Here is a 15,685-nt window from a genome sequence, read left to right on the forward strand (position 1 = left end):
GGGCACCCAGAGAAGACTGAGAGACATAGCAGATCTACCTGAGGCAGCCAGAATGAGAAAACAAAGAAACATGTCCCAAATGAGAAGACAGGAGAAAACTCCAGAAAAAGAAGTAAATGAAATGGAGGCAGAGTTCAAAACACTGGTTATCAGGACTCTCAAGAAACTTAGTGAGGGGCGGCTGGATGGCTCAGTTGATTAGAGCATGAGCTCTCAACAACAAGGTTGCTCCTTCAATTTCCCCATGGGATAGTGGGCTGCGAACCCTTCAACTAAAGATTGAAAACTGCCACTGGACTTGGAGCTGAGCTGTGCCCTCCACAACTAGATTGAAGGACAACGACTTGGAGCTGATGGGCTCTGGAGAAACACACTGTTGCTGAGAAACACATTGTTCCCCAGAAACACATTGTTCCTGAATATTCCCGTTAGAAATATTTTTTTTTTTTTAAAAAAAGCACACAAAAAAGGTTCCTGTAGAAGGCACTATCACTTATGCAAAAAACAACTCCCCAAACCACATTGTAAGCCACCTCATACCCAGCAATAAACCCCTAGAGTGGTTTCTGTCATCTACCTTGAACCCTAACCATGACACACACAAACACACACACGAAAGAAACTCACAAAGACAAAGTAGTAAACCAAGATGTCAAGCTCAGGACGAAAATTATCACCAATCAACGCCTACGATCTCGATGAGAGGGAGGCTCCGAACGAATGGGATTGGGGGCAGATGGTTGAGAGCTCCGGGTTCGAGGCGGAGAGCTGGGGGGTGGGGGTAGGAAGAAGGACCTTCCCCCGGCGTCCGCTTCGCGCCCCCGCAATGTCCTCGGCTCCCACCAGAAGGCGCCCGCATTCCCGGCGGCTAGCCTGAGCCTCCGCGGTAACGAGCCTGGAAGCCGCGCCGCGCCGCGCGGCGATCTGAAGAGTTGGGCGGCGGCCTGAGCCCTCCCTGGCAAGTGGGACAGGGTGCAGGGAAGCCCCGGCTTTGTTCCTGAGGCTGGTTTCTCAGCTCGGTGCGGAGGTTGCTCACTCTGTCCCGCACCCTGGCAGGAAACGCCCAGATCCACCCCAGCGCCGTAATCTACAAAGCCCAGACAGTACGAAGGCAGGAGGGGTCGGGAGCGCTCGGGAGACAGGAGGATCCCCCACGCTCTCAGGCTCACGACCGGCCCCCCCGTCAGGCCTCCTCCAGCCCCATGAGGACCCCCAGGCGGGGGCTGAGAGTCTGGCGCAGCCGGGACCGAAATCTTGCGGCGGCCTTAGAGCGTTAGACAGGTCAGTGCCCAGGCCGGGTGAGGGCCGAGCTGGAGGCGGGAGGAGGCACGCTCGCCGGTCCACCCTGTTCTCCGTACAGCTGCCCGAGGCCCGGGTCAACTCCGCCCGGGTCCACTCACCGGGTCAACTCCGCCCGGGTCAACTCACCGGGTCAACTCCGCCGGGGGCAGCCAATAGCACGGGCGTGATTCTGCATTTTTCATGACAGGCAAGGTGTGGAGCCTCCCTCTGCAACCCACCCGGGGCCAGATGACGCTCTGGACCGAGGGGTAGAAGGACGCGCGGGCCGGTGCGGGGGGGGGGGGGGAGGAGGGAAGGGACTGGGGGACATCCGCTGCTGTAATAAAGCAGTGCTCTTCTATTTATGCGCGGTCGCGTCGAAACCACCGCATCCAAAGGTCTCTTGCATCAAGATGCTGGGCTTCGGGTGTGAGAGGAGACCGAGATGCAGGAGAGGAGGAGGAGAAGAAAGGAGGCCGGGAGACCCAAGGCCCGGGGAGTGGGGGGAGCACTGGGGGGAACGATTCGCTATGCAAATCCTAGCATGCAAGATGTGGAGAGCGCCCTGGGGAGCGGGGTTGGGGGCTGTCAAGGGTCCACCCACACCTTCACTACCCACCTTTCTCACCCACCCACCCCTACCGCCCACCCAGGATGCGGCTGGGCCGCCGGGCCCTCTGTGTGCTGGTCCTGCTGCTCGTCTGCGCCTCGCTGGGGCTTCTGTACGTGAGGACCCGGGACGCGCCGGGCCTTCCCGCACCTCTTGCGTTGTGGGCGCCCCTACAGGGACCCCCCAGGCCAGAGCTACCAGACCTCGTCCCCGAGCCCCGCTACGCCCACATCCCGGTCAGGATCAAGGAGCAAGTGGTGGAGTGAGTGCCAGGAGAGGTGGCGGCAGTGCGTCGCTCACTGGTGGGGGGGGGGAGCTTTTGTTTCCTTCACTGCCGAGCTCTGATGCCATGGTTTTCCCTGAATGGTTGGGGGGGGGGGAGTAAGAGGTGGAGGGGGCTACTGAGTCTTGGGCTGTAGAAAAATCTGTCCTCGCTGAACCTTGTCATGGTGGTGGGGAAGGGAGGGTGTGCAGTCAGAGGATGGCCCTGTCCTGATGATGTCCACCTGAAAGGAGAGTCCAGGTGGGGTCCTGAATGGTGGGTAGATAAGTGAAATCCTAGCAATTGGCCCTATTCTACACCTCTGAAATCCAGATTTAGGGGATAGGTCATCCCACCGTGGTCCCTCCTCCTGGAGATTATTTGAAGAGCAGTGTTTAAGGGGACAGATATTGGATAGGCAGGGCTGAAGGGTCAAGGTGTGGGGTGCTGTGTAAATGTTTCGTGGGATGAATGGAGGTATATGGCTGGGCTCTCATGACCCTTCCTCCCTGCTCCAGGCTGCTGTCTGGGAACAACTGCAGTTGTGAGTCTAGTGTAGGGAGCCTTCACCTTCCGTTCCAGAGGCAGGTCCAAGCCATTGACTTCACCAAGGCCTTTGACCCAAAGGAACTGAAGGCTGCCTCTGCCTCAAGGGAGCAGGAGTTCCAGGCCTTCCTTTCAAGGTACCAGCAAGAAAGGAGGGCATGACTCTGCAGGTGGAGAGCAGTGGGATGCCTGGGGTGGGGGTGTGGGGGTAGGTATGAGAGGAGGGAGAGCCCCTCTCCATTGACTCTTCCTCTGTTCTCCACCTCCATCTCCACTGCCAGGAGCCAATCTGCTGCTGACCAGCTGCTTGTAGCCCCTGCCAACTCCCCACTACAATACCCCCTGCAGGGTGTGGAGGTACAACCCCTCAGGAGCATCTTGGTGCCAGGTGGGGAGAATGGTCCCAGGTGATGACCTAAGCTGCTGTGGGCGTAGAAGAACCCAAGGTTGGGTGGACAAGAATGAGGGAAGATTGGAGTGGGAGGCGGGGGACTTCTGATGAAAGGGGAGCTTGAGGTCAGAAGGGGACTCATGAAGCGGGAGATGGGAACAGAAGGGACTCTTGGGTTGTCAGGAATTGCATAAAATGTAACTGGAGAGGTTTTGGGGAAAGAATCTATTCTTTGCAGACTAATCAAAAGCTTGGTGGATAGGTAGGGCAGGTTATAGAAGAGCTTCTGCTTTGTTGGGAAGGAGTAAAAATCAGTTACTCCATGATCCGGGCTTCATCCTGCAATGTACCCAGCAGCCTCAAGAGGGGATGGGTGAGAAGTTCTGTGTTGTGTGTGGTAGAAGAGGGAAGAGAAAGTGAGGGAAAATTGAAGGCTGTCTATGATTCTGATCCCTCTCCTTCCTCCCAGGGCTGAGCCTGCAGGCTGCTTCTGGTCAGGAGGTATACCAGGTGAGAAGAAACAGGAGGGCAGGGAGGCCAGGTGGGCATCCAGGATGCTTCGAGGGAAACAGGGCTGCCAAAGGAGGGATGGAGGAATCAAGGAGGCAAGAGGTAGGTCTAGGGACTAACTGCACTCTCCAATCCCCTCGCAGGTGAACCTGACTGCCTCCTTGGGCACCTGGGATGTGGCAGGGGAAGTGACTGGAGTGACTCTCACAGGAGAGGGGCAGCCAGATCTCACCCTCGCCAGCCCAGGGCTGGACCTACTCAATCGGCAGCTGCAGCTGGTCACTTATAGCAGCACAAGCTACCAGGCAAACACAGCAGACACAGGTGTGAGGCATGGGTAGGGGCAGGCTGGGTGAACAGAGAGAACCCAGAAAGGCTGGAGCGGGCAAATGGCAAAGGGTGTGGGAGACACTCGGGCAATGGCCAGAGCTGCCCAGCCACACAATGGGCATTTCAGCTAGGCCAGCAGGGCCAGGGAGGGAGAGAAGGGGCCTTTGTTCATCTGGGGCCAGAGCAGGCCAGAGCAGGCCAGAGGGAAACCTGAGCCTTGGGTGTGTCCCCTCTTCAGGCCAACCATGGGAGCCCCAGGAAGTGATGTGCCCCAGGAGCCAGAAGACTCGTGCTCTATTCCCAGGCCACCACTTACTATTGGGCAAAGGGCTTTATCTCCCAAAAGCTCCCATTTCTCTTCTAGCAAAAGGGACATAACAGCCTTCCTGCTTTTCTCCAAGGCTTGCTACACCAAAGCTGCTCTCACTATAGTCCTTTGCACTTGCTGTTCCCTCTGCCTAATATGCTCTTCCCCCAGATTTTTGCATGGCTGGCTCTTTCTTGTCCTTTGGATCTCAGCTCAAATGTCTCCTCTTTACTATCACATTACTTGTCTTATTTTCTATTCAATATTTACCAGTATCTGAAGTTTCTTATTTGGTTAACCTGGTACCAAACTATGTTCCTATTCTAGCTTTGTTGCTTAATAATTGTATAAATGTAGCAAGTTACTTAATTTCTCTCCACCTTTTTCTGTAGTAGAAATCTATTTAATAGAGCTATTGTGAGGATTAAGTGAGTTCATATATTTAAGATAATTTAAAAAGTGCCTGGCACATAGTAAATGCTCAATAAAGATAGCCTTTAATGAAATCTTTTCTTATCTTTCTCACACCCATTAGAATGTAAGTTCCTTGGGGGTAAGAAAATTGCATTCTTCTTCACTAAGGCCTAGAAAGGTGATACATTGAGTAGGCACTTAAATATTGATTTACTGAAAACAGAATGTTGTCACAGCCTTAAGGTCCACATGTCATGTCCTTTCTTCCCAGTCCGGTTTTCCACCGAGGGACATGAAGCCGCCTTCACCATTCGTATAAGACACCCCCCCAACCCTCGACTGTACCCACCTGGGTCTCTCCCCCAGGGAGGTGAGGCTGGTGCACGCAGGGACTTAGATGCAGCCCAGTGGGGAGCAAGTTGGGAACGGGCTGCCCTGGGAGAAGTTGTCTTCTTGCTCCTCACTCCTCACTCTCCTTATTTGCACCTAACGCTGCCCCTCGCTCTCAGCCCAGTACAACATCAGCGCTCTGGTCACCATTGCCACTAAGACGTTCCTTCGTTACAATCGGCTGCGGGCACTCATCGCCAGCATCCGCCGCTTCTATCCGACCGTCACTGTGGTCATCGCCGACGACAGCGACAAGCCAGAAATCATTAGCGGTCCCCACATCGAGCACTATCTCATGCCATTTGGCAAGGTGCGCAGCGAGTGAGGCTGAACCACGCGCCCGAGGGCACCAGGAGGGGGCGCGCGCCCAGTCTGCAGTCTTCCGAGTGGTGATTCCAGATTACATGCCTCACAATCACTGGGGTGCCTGTTAAGCGTGAGGCTTTCTGGAATACAGACTGTGGGAGCAGGAATCCTGCCTATCTTATTAGTGCTGCATTCTTAGCAAGGTGCTTAGCACCTAGTAGGTGCGCGATAAATAGTTGAATGAAAGCACGCAAGAATTAAATGCATTCCAAGACCCTCCCCAAGAGCACTAACTCGGTATCTCTCTCTGACAGTGAGAAACTGCATTTTGTTCCCACTTAGCTCCCCGCCATTTGAGCACTCGAAAATTTGGAGAGGGGTACCAGCTGTTGAGAGGGGTCAGGAGTGAGGAGGAAAGGTGGCAGAGGGGTGTATGTCTTACCTCTGCAGCTTCACTAACAATACATACCCTTCCCCAGGGTTGGTTCGCAGGCCGGAACCTGGCAGTGTCCCAAGTAACCACCAAGTATGTGCTGTGGGTGGACGATGACTTCATCTTCACTGCGCGGACGCGGTTGGAGAGGCTTGTGGACGTACTGGAGCGGACGCCACTGGACCTGGTAAGGGAGGGTCTGCAGGGTGTGGGGCAGGAGTAGGGCCTCCAGGAAGTTAAGACCACAGCTAGGAAGACCTAGCTGAGAGCAGCTCATCCTGGGACAAGAGAGGACAAAGAAGCATAGCCTGGGGGCCTATCTGGGTCCTGCAAGGGCGCCGCTGAAAAGGACCGGGCAGGAGAACCGACTGGGGGCAGAGGGAACACAGACCTATCCCATTCCAGTCCTCGCCCCTACTGGAGCCATCCTCCCACTCCTGACAGGTGGGGGGCGCGGTGCGAGAAATCTCGGGCTTCGCCACCACCTACCGGCAGATGCTGAGTGTGGAGCCGGGTGCACCAGGCCGCGGGAACTGCCTCCGGCAAAGGCGCGGCTTCCACCACAAGCTCGTGGGTTTCCCAGGCTGCGTGGTCACAGACGGCGTGGTCAACTTCTTCCTGGCGCGCACCGACAAGGTGCGCGAGGTCGGCTTCGACCCCCGCCTCAGCCGCGTGGCGCATCTGGGTGAGTGGCCCTCCCTCCCAGCTGGGTGCCGGGGGAGGCTCCCAGCAGCAAAGCGCCAAGGACAGCGGGTACTCCCCGCCCACCCCTGTGGAGCCCATTGGCTGCCACCCAGGGCCCCTAGAGAAGTTCTGCGGAATTTTACCAAAACCTATGCTCCAGCAAGAATCAGTGCGCCCACCTCCTGGACCGCACATCATGTAAACCGTCACGGTTTCTCACCCCTGTCACTGCCACCTCTACCTCACTCCCAGCAGCTTCTCCTGGTTCAGACCTCCTCTGAGCAGCCCATTCAGCATTTATTGAACCTCTGGGTGGGTGAATGGGAGGTTTCCTTTTCAGAGCACAAGATAAGTATATTGACTCCATTTTGTACAAGGGTAAAACTAAGATCCAAAAGGGTTAATTTACATGCCCAAGGTCCTTAGAAATTCAGTCTTTGCATGCACACCCCAAATCTCAGTTCTCTCTTAAGGGTTGGCCTTCTGCAACCTGAAGACCCTTCGTTGTGTACTCCCCTTCCCTCCACCCCCAGAATTCTTCCTGGATGGACTTGGTTCCCTTCGGGTTGGCTCCTGCTCAGATGTCGTTGTAGATCATGCATCCAAGTTGAAGCTGCCTTGGACATCAAGAGATGCTGGGACCGAGACTTATGCCCGGTACCGTTACCCGGGGTCACTGGACGAGAGTCAGGTGGCCAAACACCGCCTGCTCTTCTTCAAACACCGGCTGCAGTGCATGACCTCAGAGTGATGGCCACTGGGGGCCTTCTAACTGTCAGGCTGGGCCTGCCTCCTTGTCCCTGCCAGGAATTTCTATCAAATCCCACTACCCTGTGAACTCTACTGACTGTCCTGATCCCATTCAGAACCAGATTCCTAATAGGGGCTTGTCCTGGTGACACTCCTCCTTTCTGTGCGTGCCCAGAGGCGTGATGGAGCCATAACTCATCCCACAGCCAGTGCCAAGTCCTCCTCCCACCCCTTCTCATGGAGGTGGGGGGTCGTTTTCCAAGTGCCAAAGAGCCCATGGGGACTCTAAGAACCTAAAGTGGAAATACTCATCTCTTGAGGACTGAGGGGGTGGGGAAGCCCTCACCATGTATTCCCAGGACTCTGCTGTGCTCCCCCATCTCTGGATCCAGGACTCTGTGTACCGGCTGCAGCCCCACCCCTATGGAAAGAACTAATGACTCTGGATCTGGGGTGAGGGCTGGTGAACATATAGGTGAAAGGCATTTTTAGTCGTGTCTCTGCAATGCTGTGGGTATGGAGGAAAGGGCACCAGGGGCCCATGTTATGACACCCAGATTCACATCATGAACCCCAGAGGATTCAGCTTCATTTTATTAGTTACATTAAGTAATGGAGCTCAGGGGCCATGGCTCTCCTCACACACATATTGTTGGGGCTCTCCGTACTCCAAGTGACCAGGTCACACCCACACTGTGCAAGTCTTTGGGCCAGTGAGCTCCTGGAAAAGGGAGGAGACATGCCAAGAACAGATTAGGTACTCCTCCTTCCTCACCCAAATTTGGCAGTCTTCTGAGGGGCACAACACCCCCTTTGGGACCTATAGTTCCTCAGTTCTTCATCCATAGCTGGGCCCATTCTTCCTGGCTTAGTCTTAAGTCAACTGCTCATTTCATCCCCACCCTTCCTCCATCTTCCTCCTCAGCCCCCTTCCCAAATCCCTCTGTCTGGACCTTCAGTCTCTGAGTCACACCTCACTTGCCACAGCCCAGCACCTCCTGACTTCTACTTGTGTTGCTACCACCTCCTCACCAGTCTCTCCAGGGCATGAGCAGCTGCATCCTGGACACTCACAAACAGCTGTTCTGGGGTCACTCTGTCCAGGAGTCCTGCCTGAGTCAGTGTCCCCAGCACTGAGGCTGTGTGGAGAGGGGGTCAGGCTTCAGGTCCTAAGTCCACACTGTCCTCTTCCCTCCCACAAATGTCTGGTCATTCCCCAGCCTCCAGGTCCCTCCATCTCCCACACCTCTCACCATTACACTGAGCCAGGAGAAGGTGGATCCCAGCATCTCGGCATCGGCTGGCCAACTGCAGAGGTGGGGCAGAGGGTTAAGTCTTACATCAGAGAGTATGCATGTGATTATAAGGGGGCTTTCTCCTCAACCTACCCTCTCTCTCACCTGTACCACTTCTCTGGCCCCGGCAGCATCTGCAAAAGTGACACCACTGCAGTCTAGGACCACCACTCTGACAGGCTCAGCAACTAGGATGGGAGAAGGCAGGAGTACCCAGATGCCTCCATGAATCATGCCCACATCTCCCTCCTTGTCATGTCATCTCACCTGCATTAGGTGGGCCATCTGTCTTTGGAGTCTCCTGTGAGTAGAGGGCAGTCACTACTTCGAGACACAAGCATGAACGTGCACCCCTTGATCACAATGACCCCCCTCAGAAATCCATCTGCCTCCCACTCCCCTTTGATCAAGTCCCTCACTTTGCCTCCGCCAAGCCCCAAATGCCACTCCAGGATGCGGCGAAACTGTCCACGGGTCCCAAAGTAGAGTGGTGTTGGATAGCTCAGGATGCAGAGCCCTGGGACCTGGAGGAGCTAAGGGGTCAGAGGGTCAGAGAAACATCCGGGTCTAATCTTCCCTTCCTTCTTTAGCTATAGCCCACTCACCTTGTGGCTCTCTCTGAGTGGCCTGTAGAGCTCTGTCCCCTCAGCCAGTCCAAGGGCCAGGCACTGTACCCTAGGCAGGAAGCCAGGGTCAGATTCCCAGCCTGGCCTGCTGGCGAGTCACCCCAAGCACTGTTCTCTCCCCTCCCCTCATCTCAACTCCCTTCATCTCTACTCCCACCTCTGGGTGCGGCAGACCACAGTCATCATGGAGAAGACCACACCTATGGCCAGGCCCAGGTCCACACTCAGGGTTACTACAGCCATCCATGTGACCATCCACACAGCCTGCAGGACATGGATGGAAGTGAAGTGCCCAGAAGAAATGCCAGGCCTTGTCACCCCAATAAATTTAATAAATAAAAAAAAATAAAAAAAAATGCCAGGCCATCACTGCCAAGGAAAGGGGCAGTGACTGCGAGGGCAAGTGATGGGGAGGAATGGCCCAGGAGAAGGTAGAAAGAGTAACAGAAGAAAGGGACAGAATTGACTCAACAGGAGATATACACCAAATGTAATGACCCCAGACTTTGCACCACCTGGGGAGTTACAAATATTCAGGTCTGAAGGGCTTCAAACCCCACCCCTCACCTTGTTGCAGGAGGAAAGGGATTAGGAGGTATGCATGCTGGGGGTGGGTAGATCACAGAATTTAGGACCAGGACAATTAGCTTTGATTTAGGGTAGAGGTTGGGGATGCTGGGGAAATGAGAGGGGGTAATCTGGGGGTAATGCTGCCATTTCTCACAAAGTCCACGCGGCTGATGCGCCATAGTTGTGGAAGTTCCTGCATCTGGAAGAACATCTGGCGCATGCTGGAAATGTTGATGCAGGCCAGGACAGCCTTGGGGCAGAGGAGGTGAACTGACTACCCTGATATTCTGGAATATAGCCACCCCTCCCAGCCGCACCCACACTTTCTCTGCTTCTTACCTTGGGCAGATAGTAGAAGAAGGGCCCCAGCCACAGCAGCACTGACAGGACAACTATGCAGGAGAAGAGGCCTGCCAGCTACAGGAAAGAATCAATGGAAGCAAAGAAGACAGGGAACCTCCTCCACCCTCGTGTGAGAGCTGGGTTCCCTTCCCACTTGGCCTCATCTCCTTTGGAAGTCTCCCTCCTCCCAAATCCCCTTCCACACAGATATTCCTCACTCCTCAACAAGCTTCTTGATGTTCTGCCACTCATACCTACCTTTCTCCCCTTCCCCCAATTAAATGCCTCATTCGCCAGTCTCCCCTAGATGTAGTTCAACTTCTCTGTTTTTGTAGCCCACCTCCTTCTTAAAAGCCACTGCTGGATTACCCTAAAAGCACGCCAACCATATGCTTAGGGCACCAACAAAGTACAGGAAATCAAAAATATTAGGGGAGATTTTGATATGTAACATTTCTTTTTAAAAGAAAATGTCCTCATGGGAGATTAAATTGGAATTTTGTCTCTTAAATTTATTTTATTGTTTAGTATTGTTTTTATGTTGAACTACACATGGGGCACCACAAACTTTTTTAGGGCTTACGTTCTACAAAGGTCTTAATGAAGTTTTGTTCTCTTCTCTCCCTCCTACCTAGATAATCCCATCCCCTCACTCACTTCCCTCACAGGGTCCCAGCCTCCTCTATATAGCTGCCACCTGTTTCTTCACCACAACTACCTGGCTGACCTGGATGCCCCCACCTTCCTCCTCACCCAAGCATGCAGTCTTACCTGTGTGTTTCCACCAGCATCCACTAGTAGGCTGGTGGTGGCCAATGTGGCCGAGTTGGGAAAGCAAGAGAAGAGGGAGGAGATGAGGTTGGAGACACCATGTGCCAAGAGCTCCTGGGGAGGACAGTGAGATGAAGAGGAGAGAGGCAAAGGCATGGGGACTGGGGGAGTCACATTAGGGGGTTGTCTCCCGAACGAAGTTGGGATCCCCAGTCAGAGTCACACCTGATTGGAGTCAACAGTGTAGTTATATTTGTCTGCATAGATGGATGCCAGGGAAACAGACACAGCAAAAGTAACCAGTGCGATGGGCAGTGAATCAGCCAGAATCCTGGGCAGCTCAGCCAAGTTGGGGAGGAGAGGTTGGGGAAATCTGGAGACAGAGGGGTGTATGGTAAAAATGGGTTGGGTATAACCAGGATGATAGGGAAGATGGGGGGGAAGGGTGGAGCAGGACAAGAGGAGGTGTTGGGTGGGAGAGGTGTGAGAAGAAAAAGTTGGTATCCTTTCATTCTCTCTTACCCTCCGGGCAGCAGCCCTACTATCTGCACGTTATATCTTGTGTCCAGGGAAGAGGTGAAGCAGAGCACAGAGGCCAGAAGCACCTGGGAAAAAGCACATTAAGGCATGGGAGGAAATGGGTGCCTTGGAAGAAGCTAAAAGAGCTCAACATGAGAGGATCATAATGCAGGATTGGGTGGTTGCAGGAGCTGGGAGGTGTTTTGGGTGGGTGCCTGACAGCTGATTTAGAGTGAAGGAGAAGAGGGATGGGAAAGAGGGATGATACATACCTGGGGCTATGGAGAGAGATGGATAGGAGTAAGAGGGGGCTCCTATGAGGAATGTGGATATAAGGAGGCAAAACCTAGCCATCGTAAACTAAGGGAAGCTTGGCTATGTCTGGGGGTATGTAGGGGATCTGTGGAGACGTGGAACATTTATTTAGTTGGGGGAGAGAGAGAAATGTAGGTGGGCATGGACAGGGAGATAAACTGTGAATTATGGTGAAGGACAGGTGAGGAGAGAAAGAGTGGAGGTGCTGTGGCGGCCGACACCGCAAGGGAGCATTGTAAGGAGGAAAAACGCATTCTAAGAAGTCTAGAGGAGCCTCTGTGAGAGAAGTGGGAATGTGTGGCTGGGGGATTCCGGAGAATCAAAGTGTTCTGGGAAGAGGCCTAGAAAAGGACACGTGTAAGCAGGACCTCTCGGCTGTGACCTCTCTGCATTCCACTAGGGGGCACAGCGGTTAGTTCCTACGGAAAGGTCTGCGGTGCAGGGAGCCGGGACCCAGGAGCCATCCTCACCATGACGATTTCCCCTGGGATCGGGGTGGGTAGCTTGTCTCGGAATCTCACGTTCAATTCCTTGACCGGCACAAGCAGCGCCAGACTGAGTACTGAGATGGTCAGTTCGGCCGGACTGCTCCGGGGCAGTGCGGTCAGCACAGCGGCCAGCGTCTGCGGGCGGAAGCGGTGAGCAGAGGGCCGGTGCCAGGGGCGACTGTCCCCAGCGCGGATCCACCAGACCTAGGCAAGACCCTCTCTCTCCCGGCTCCCATCAGGGCTTCCACCTCCACGGCGACCCTCACTCAAACCTCTTGGTTCTAACCTCCTTTGCTCCGCCCCCCTCACACACTATCCCTCCACTAGTCCTTCCTTCCTTTTCGGGTTGTCGGCTTCCCGGGACCGCTAGAGGCCTCTTCTCCTCTGTTCTCCCACCCCCACCTTGAAGAGAGCGAAGCAGCCGATCTGGCGCGGGAGGGGCAATCCCAAAAGGCTCGGCAGTTGGGACACGAGCACGTGTAGCGCGGCCCCGCTGGTCAGCGCTTTAACCACCGGCTCGGACAAAAAGGTGGACAGGACGCCGAGCTGCAGAGCGAACATCCCCAGCTGCGTGGGAGAAGATGCGCAATCATCACAGGTGGAGGAACAGACCACGAGGAGCGCTGTGCGCGCTCGGGCTTCGCGCACTTCTCCCGCCGAGACCCTCGCGGGAGACGTGTCCCACCCTCTCTCCTGGCCCAATTCTCCGGGGCCCCCAGCGCGGATCCCCCAGGGTCCTCCCTCACCATCAGCGCCCCGCTTCCGAAGGCCACGGCTGCAGCCGCCCCAACCCGCTGAGCATCCAACTGTTCCATCTCGATTCCGCTCAGGTTCCCCCCGAGGGGTTCGGGCACCAGCCGCTCCACCGCGGAGCCAGTCATGAGACTGAGTACCGCAAACGTTCCTACCGCCGGGTGAACAAACGCAGAGATCACCAGCTGTGCCGCCTGGGGCGCGGTGACAGCCCAGGCTCTCGGTCCTGGTTGCTGCTGTCATACCCCGCTCCCCTGAAAGGCAGAACTCAGGTGAAACCCGCGGGCCAAGAGCCGGTGCAGCAGCCGGGAACCTGTGGTGAGGGATGTTCGGAGGGGGCACCAGCTGGCAAAAACTGCCCCAAAACTGCACCACTGCCCCTTCCTGCAGACACCCTATGGACTGCATGCTTCTCTTCTCCCTTCTTCCAAGCCTCAGAGATGTTCATTTTAACCAAATTTCACGGGGAGAAAAAGTACGAGTAAACTCTCTCCTCTTGCATCCACTCAAGGAGCCCCAACAAGCATTGCCTAGGTCAGAGGATCATGGCTGGGTGGTGGCAGGGTGGGGTGGGGTGGTGAGGAGGGTAATAAGAGCTAGGGGAATTTCAAGAAGGAAAGCCTCAAACCCCTGTCCATGTTCCTCCCACAGAGAAGGCGAGGAGTCACTGGGTCACTCACCTGTGGACAAATGTCTCCCAGTACCCAACAAGGTGTAGAGGAGGACAGGAAAGAAAGAAGTGTAGAGTCCGAATACTGGGGGCACTGAGGTCAGGAGGGCAAAAGCCATGCCTGGGGGAGAAGTGGAAGGAAAGATCTCCAGTTGGTTGTGCTATGGAGAGCGCCCAGCCTCCAGGACGCTGCCCCTTTCCTGCACTCTTAGAGGCTGGCACGGGGACGCTAAATCTTGCCAAATGAGGGAACTGAGGGGTTAACGGGTCTCGGTAGGAGGTCGCTGGCCGAACGTCACAGATCCTTGTCCACCAGAGTCCTGGGGGGCGGAGAGGGGGCGGCGCGGGCTGGCGTTGTGCCTCTCTCCAGTTCCCTGAGCCGGAACGTGTCCAAGACTTCTTGCAGGATTGCAGCAGATGAGGCGAACTGGGGGTGGGGATCTGATGGAGCTCCATAGTCCTTACCCAGAACTTGGTCTCGGGTTCCTGTGTCCAAACACTCAGACACACTAAACCACCACCTCGTCCCCGGGTTCCCAGCCCCCTGGCCCCTGACAGGCCAGTGTTAGGGCGGCTCACCCTGGGGCACGTGCACGATGCCCACGGTCACTCCCGCCACCGCATCCCCAAGCAGCCAGGCCCGCCAGCGGTAGTGGGGCAGCCAGCGTAGCGGGGGCAGCCGCGCCAGCAGCAGGCGCCACGCCCCCGGTGCGGAACAGGCGCGGGCCCGCCGCCTCCACAGGCTGCACCGGCGGGACCAGCGGGGCTCCGCGAGTAGATCCGGCTCCTGCTCTGCACCCCCGAAGATTTGCTGGAACCGCGCCTCGGTGAGAGGTTCCCTGAGCTTGGCGCCCAGAGGACACTTCAGGTCCGAGACCTCTCCCGCGCTTGAGCAGGTCCGGGCGCCCAAAAGCCCACTCATTTTGCCCTTGGCCACCTCCAACTCCGCGCAATCTTAAATACCCCTCAACCCTCTAGCCTCGAGTCCCGCCTCCAAGAAGCAGGGTCCAATCCGGCCCTGGAGGGCGCCCTCTCTTAAGAGACCTTCTACCGGCAGGAGGGAGCTGCTTCTTAGAGAGGGTGCGTCTCTATATTAGGCGTTTCCTCGCATATCCTGGGCCTGATAACACGGTCTGGAGCCAGCTGCGGGCGGCGGCTGTGGATAGGTAGGTGTAGGGACCAGCGACAAACCAAAAGACAAGAGCACCCTCAACACCCAACCCCTAAGCCTTTTCACTTTGCGCCCCTACAGTCCAGGTTCCTATCGAATCTGCACTTTGGGCCCAGACAGAAGCTGGCTCCTCTGGGGTTATTGGCCATTCCCAGAGCTTCTGCATTCCCCACCTGAGCAAGTAAGTTCAGCCCCTCCCCATACCAGCCCCTCCGCTCTACACGCAAATCCTCTTGGGACACAGATTGCCCCCAAGAAAGCATTAAGGAAGTCTGTTGGCCTCAGCAGTTTCACAAACCACAGAGATGGGAAGCAGCTACATATATTGGACTGGATGACAGAGAACCACCACCCCACATCTCTACGGGGAGAGGTTGGGCCCAAATCCCCAGTTCAGGGAGTTAGGGAAAATACTGAACTGATAGGAATGTTTTATTTCTTAGAAGCCAGAAAACCTGAAGTACTATTTATTATATTCACGTGCAATTCACAAAGTAGGCATTCAAAAGCACATTTATGGTTAAATTAAGTACAAAAGAGTCACCCACCCACCTCTCGTACCATGTTCCCTAAAGAAATACAAAGGCTCTGAGCTTCAAAATCCTGCTATTTGCCCCATCCCCTCCTCCGCAAGAATCCTTAGCACCCCTCCCTAAAACCCTCTGGTCCCCAGTCCCTGACCCCAAAGCCCTGGGGGTGGGGTACAGTGAGGGTGGGTCTCCCCTCTTCAATTCCTCCTATTGTTCCCCATAACTCTTATCTGGGCTGTACGTCCTGTCCCCCTCCTTAAAAGTCCCTCCCCCCATTGTCAGCCAGAGGGACCTCAGGCCCACAGGGAGGCTCCTGCTCCTCCTTACCACCCCCCACCCCAGCAGTCTATTGTCTGCTTAGGAAGCCCAACTACACGTGACCAAGCCCAGGGGAGGAATGGACACTGTGGACACACCAATG

At 55.4% G+C, this 15,685-nt stretch overlaps 2 protein-coding genes across 17 annotated transcripts; one reads left to right on the forward strand and one right to left on the reverse strand.

The window, feature by feature from the left end:
- The first annotated feature begins 714 nt into the window (after window positions 1-714).
- B4GALNT1 (beta-1,4-N-acetyl-galactosaminyltransferase 1) lies at window positions 715-7,699 on the forward strand. 14 transcript variants are annotated; one of them, XM_074325482.1, is made up of 13 exons: window positions 720-962; window positions 1,057-1,103; window positions 1,188-1,550; window positions 1,935-2,153; window positions 2,672-2,836; window positions 2,981-3,087; window positions 3,560-3,600; window positions 3,744-3,924; window positions 4,923-5,021; window positions 5,161-5,351; window positions 5,827-5,967; window positions 6,225-6,465; window positions 6,998-7,699. In XM_074325482.1, exons 3-13 carry the CDS (start codon window positions 1,483-1,485, stop codon window positions 7,213-7,215), a joined length of 1,671 nt encoding a protein of 556 aa, XP_074181583.1. In that variant the 5' UTR covers window positions 720-962; window positions 1,057-1,103; window positions 1,188-1,482; the 3' UTR covers window positions 7,216-7,699. The 14 variants fall into 14 exon arrangements, with proteins under 14 accessions (XP_074181589.1, XP_074181583.1, XP_074181588.1 ...); XM_074325487.1 differs by having other exon boundaries at window positions 1,188-1,281; XM_074325483.1 differs by having other exon boundaries at window positions 720-958.
- Window positions 7,700-7,772: 73 nt separating this feature from the next.
- Window positions 7,773-15,682, reverse strand: LOC109452927 (solute carrier family 26 member 10). 3 transcript variants are annotated; one of them, XM_019742242.2, is made up of 18 exons: window positions 14,143-15,682; window positions 13,574-13,684; window positions 12,887-13,044; window positions 12,543-12,707; window positions 12,123-12,275; window positions 11,341-11,423; window positions 11,044-11,191; window positions 10,819-10,932; window positions 10,045-10,122; window positions 9,860-9,955; window positions 9,293-9,399; window positions 9,115-9,184; window positions 8,929-9,042; window positions 8,777-8,810; window positions 8,615-8,697; window positions 8,468-8,522; window positions 8,247-8,353; window positions 7,773-7,935 (listed from the first exon to the last, which is right to left on the reverse strand). In XM_019742242.2, the coding sequence occupies exons 1-18, from the start codon at window positions 14,483-14,485 to the stop codon at window positions 7,897-7,899; spliced, it is 2,058 nt and encodes a 685-aa protein (XP_019597801.2). In that variant the 5' UTR covers window positions 14,486-15,682; the 3' UTR covers window positions 7,773-7,896. The 3 variants fall into 3 exon arrangements, with proteins under 3 accessions (XP_019597801.2, XP_074181577.1, XP_074181576.1); XM_074325476.1 differs by lacking the exon at window positions 12,543-12,707; XM_074325475.1 differs by lacking the exon at window positions 8,247-8,353.
- Between the last annotated feature and the right edge of the window lie 3 nt (window positions 15,683-15,685).

The sequence above is a fragment of the Rhinolophus sinicus genome, linkage group LG02 (assembly GCF_036562045.2).
Source record: "Rhinolophus sinicus isolate RSC01 linkage group LG02, ASM3656204v1, whole genome shotgun sequence".
Classification (NCBI taxonomy): domain Eukaryota; kingdom Metazoa; phylum Chordata; class Mammalia; order Chiroptera; family Rhinolophidae; genus Rhinolophus; species Rhinolophus sinicus.

Excerpts from the sequence above, each read along its gene's own strand:
- B4GALNT1 (XM_019742253.2), top strand. The coding sequence starts at position 1,483 with ATGACAGGCAAGGTGTGGAGCCTCCCTCTGCAACCCACCCGGGGCCAG. Across the intron at positions 3,925-4,922 it reads GGCAAACACAGCAGACACAG|TCCGGTTTTCCACCGAGGGA; the intron begins GTGTGAGGCATG and ends CTTTCTTCCCAG. Across the intron at positions 5,968-6,224 it reads AGCGGACGCCACTGGACCTG|GTGGGGGGCGCGGTGCGAGA; the intron begins GTAAGGGAGGGT and ends CACTCCTGACAG.
- LOC109452927 (XM_019742242.2), bottom strand. The coding sequence starts at position 14,485 with ATGAGTGGGCTTTTGGGCGCCCGGACCTGCTCAAGCGCGGGAGAGGTC. Across the intron at positions 13,685-14,142 it reads CATCGTGCACGTGCCCCAGG|GCATGGCTTTTGCCCTCCTG; the intron begins GTGAGCCGCCCT and ends CTTCTCCCCCAG. Across the intron at positions 8,523-8,614 it reads GGGCCAGAGAAGTGGTACAG|TTGGCCAGCCGATGCCGAGA; the intron begins GTGAGAGAGAGG and ends CCACCTCTGCAG.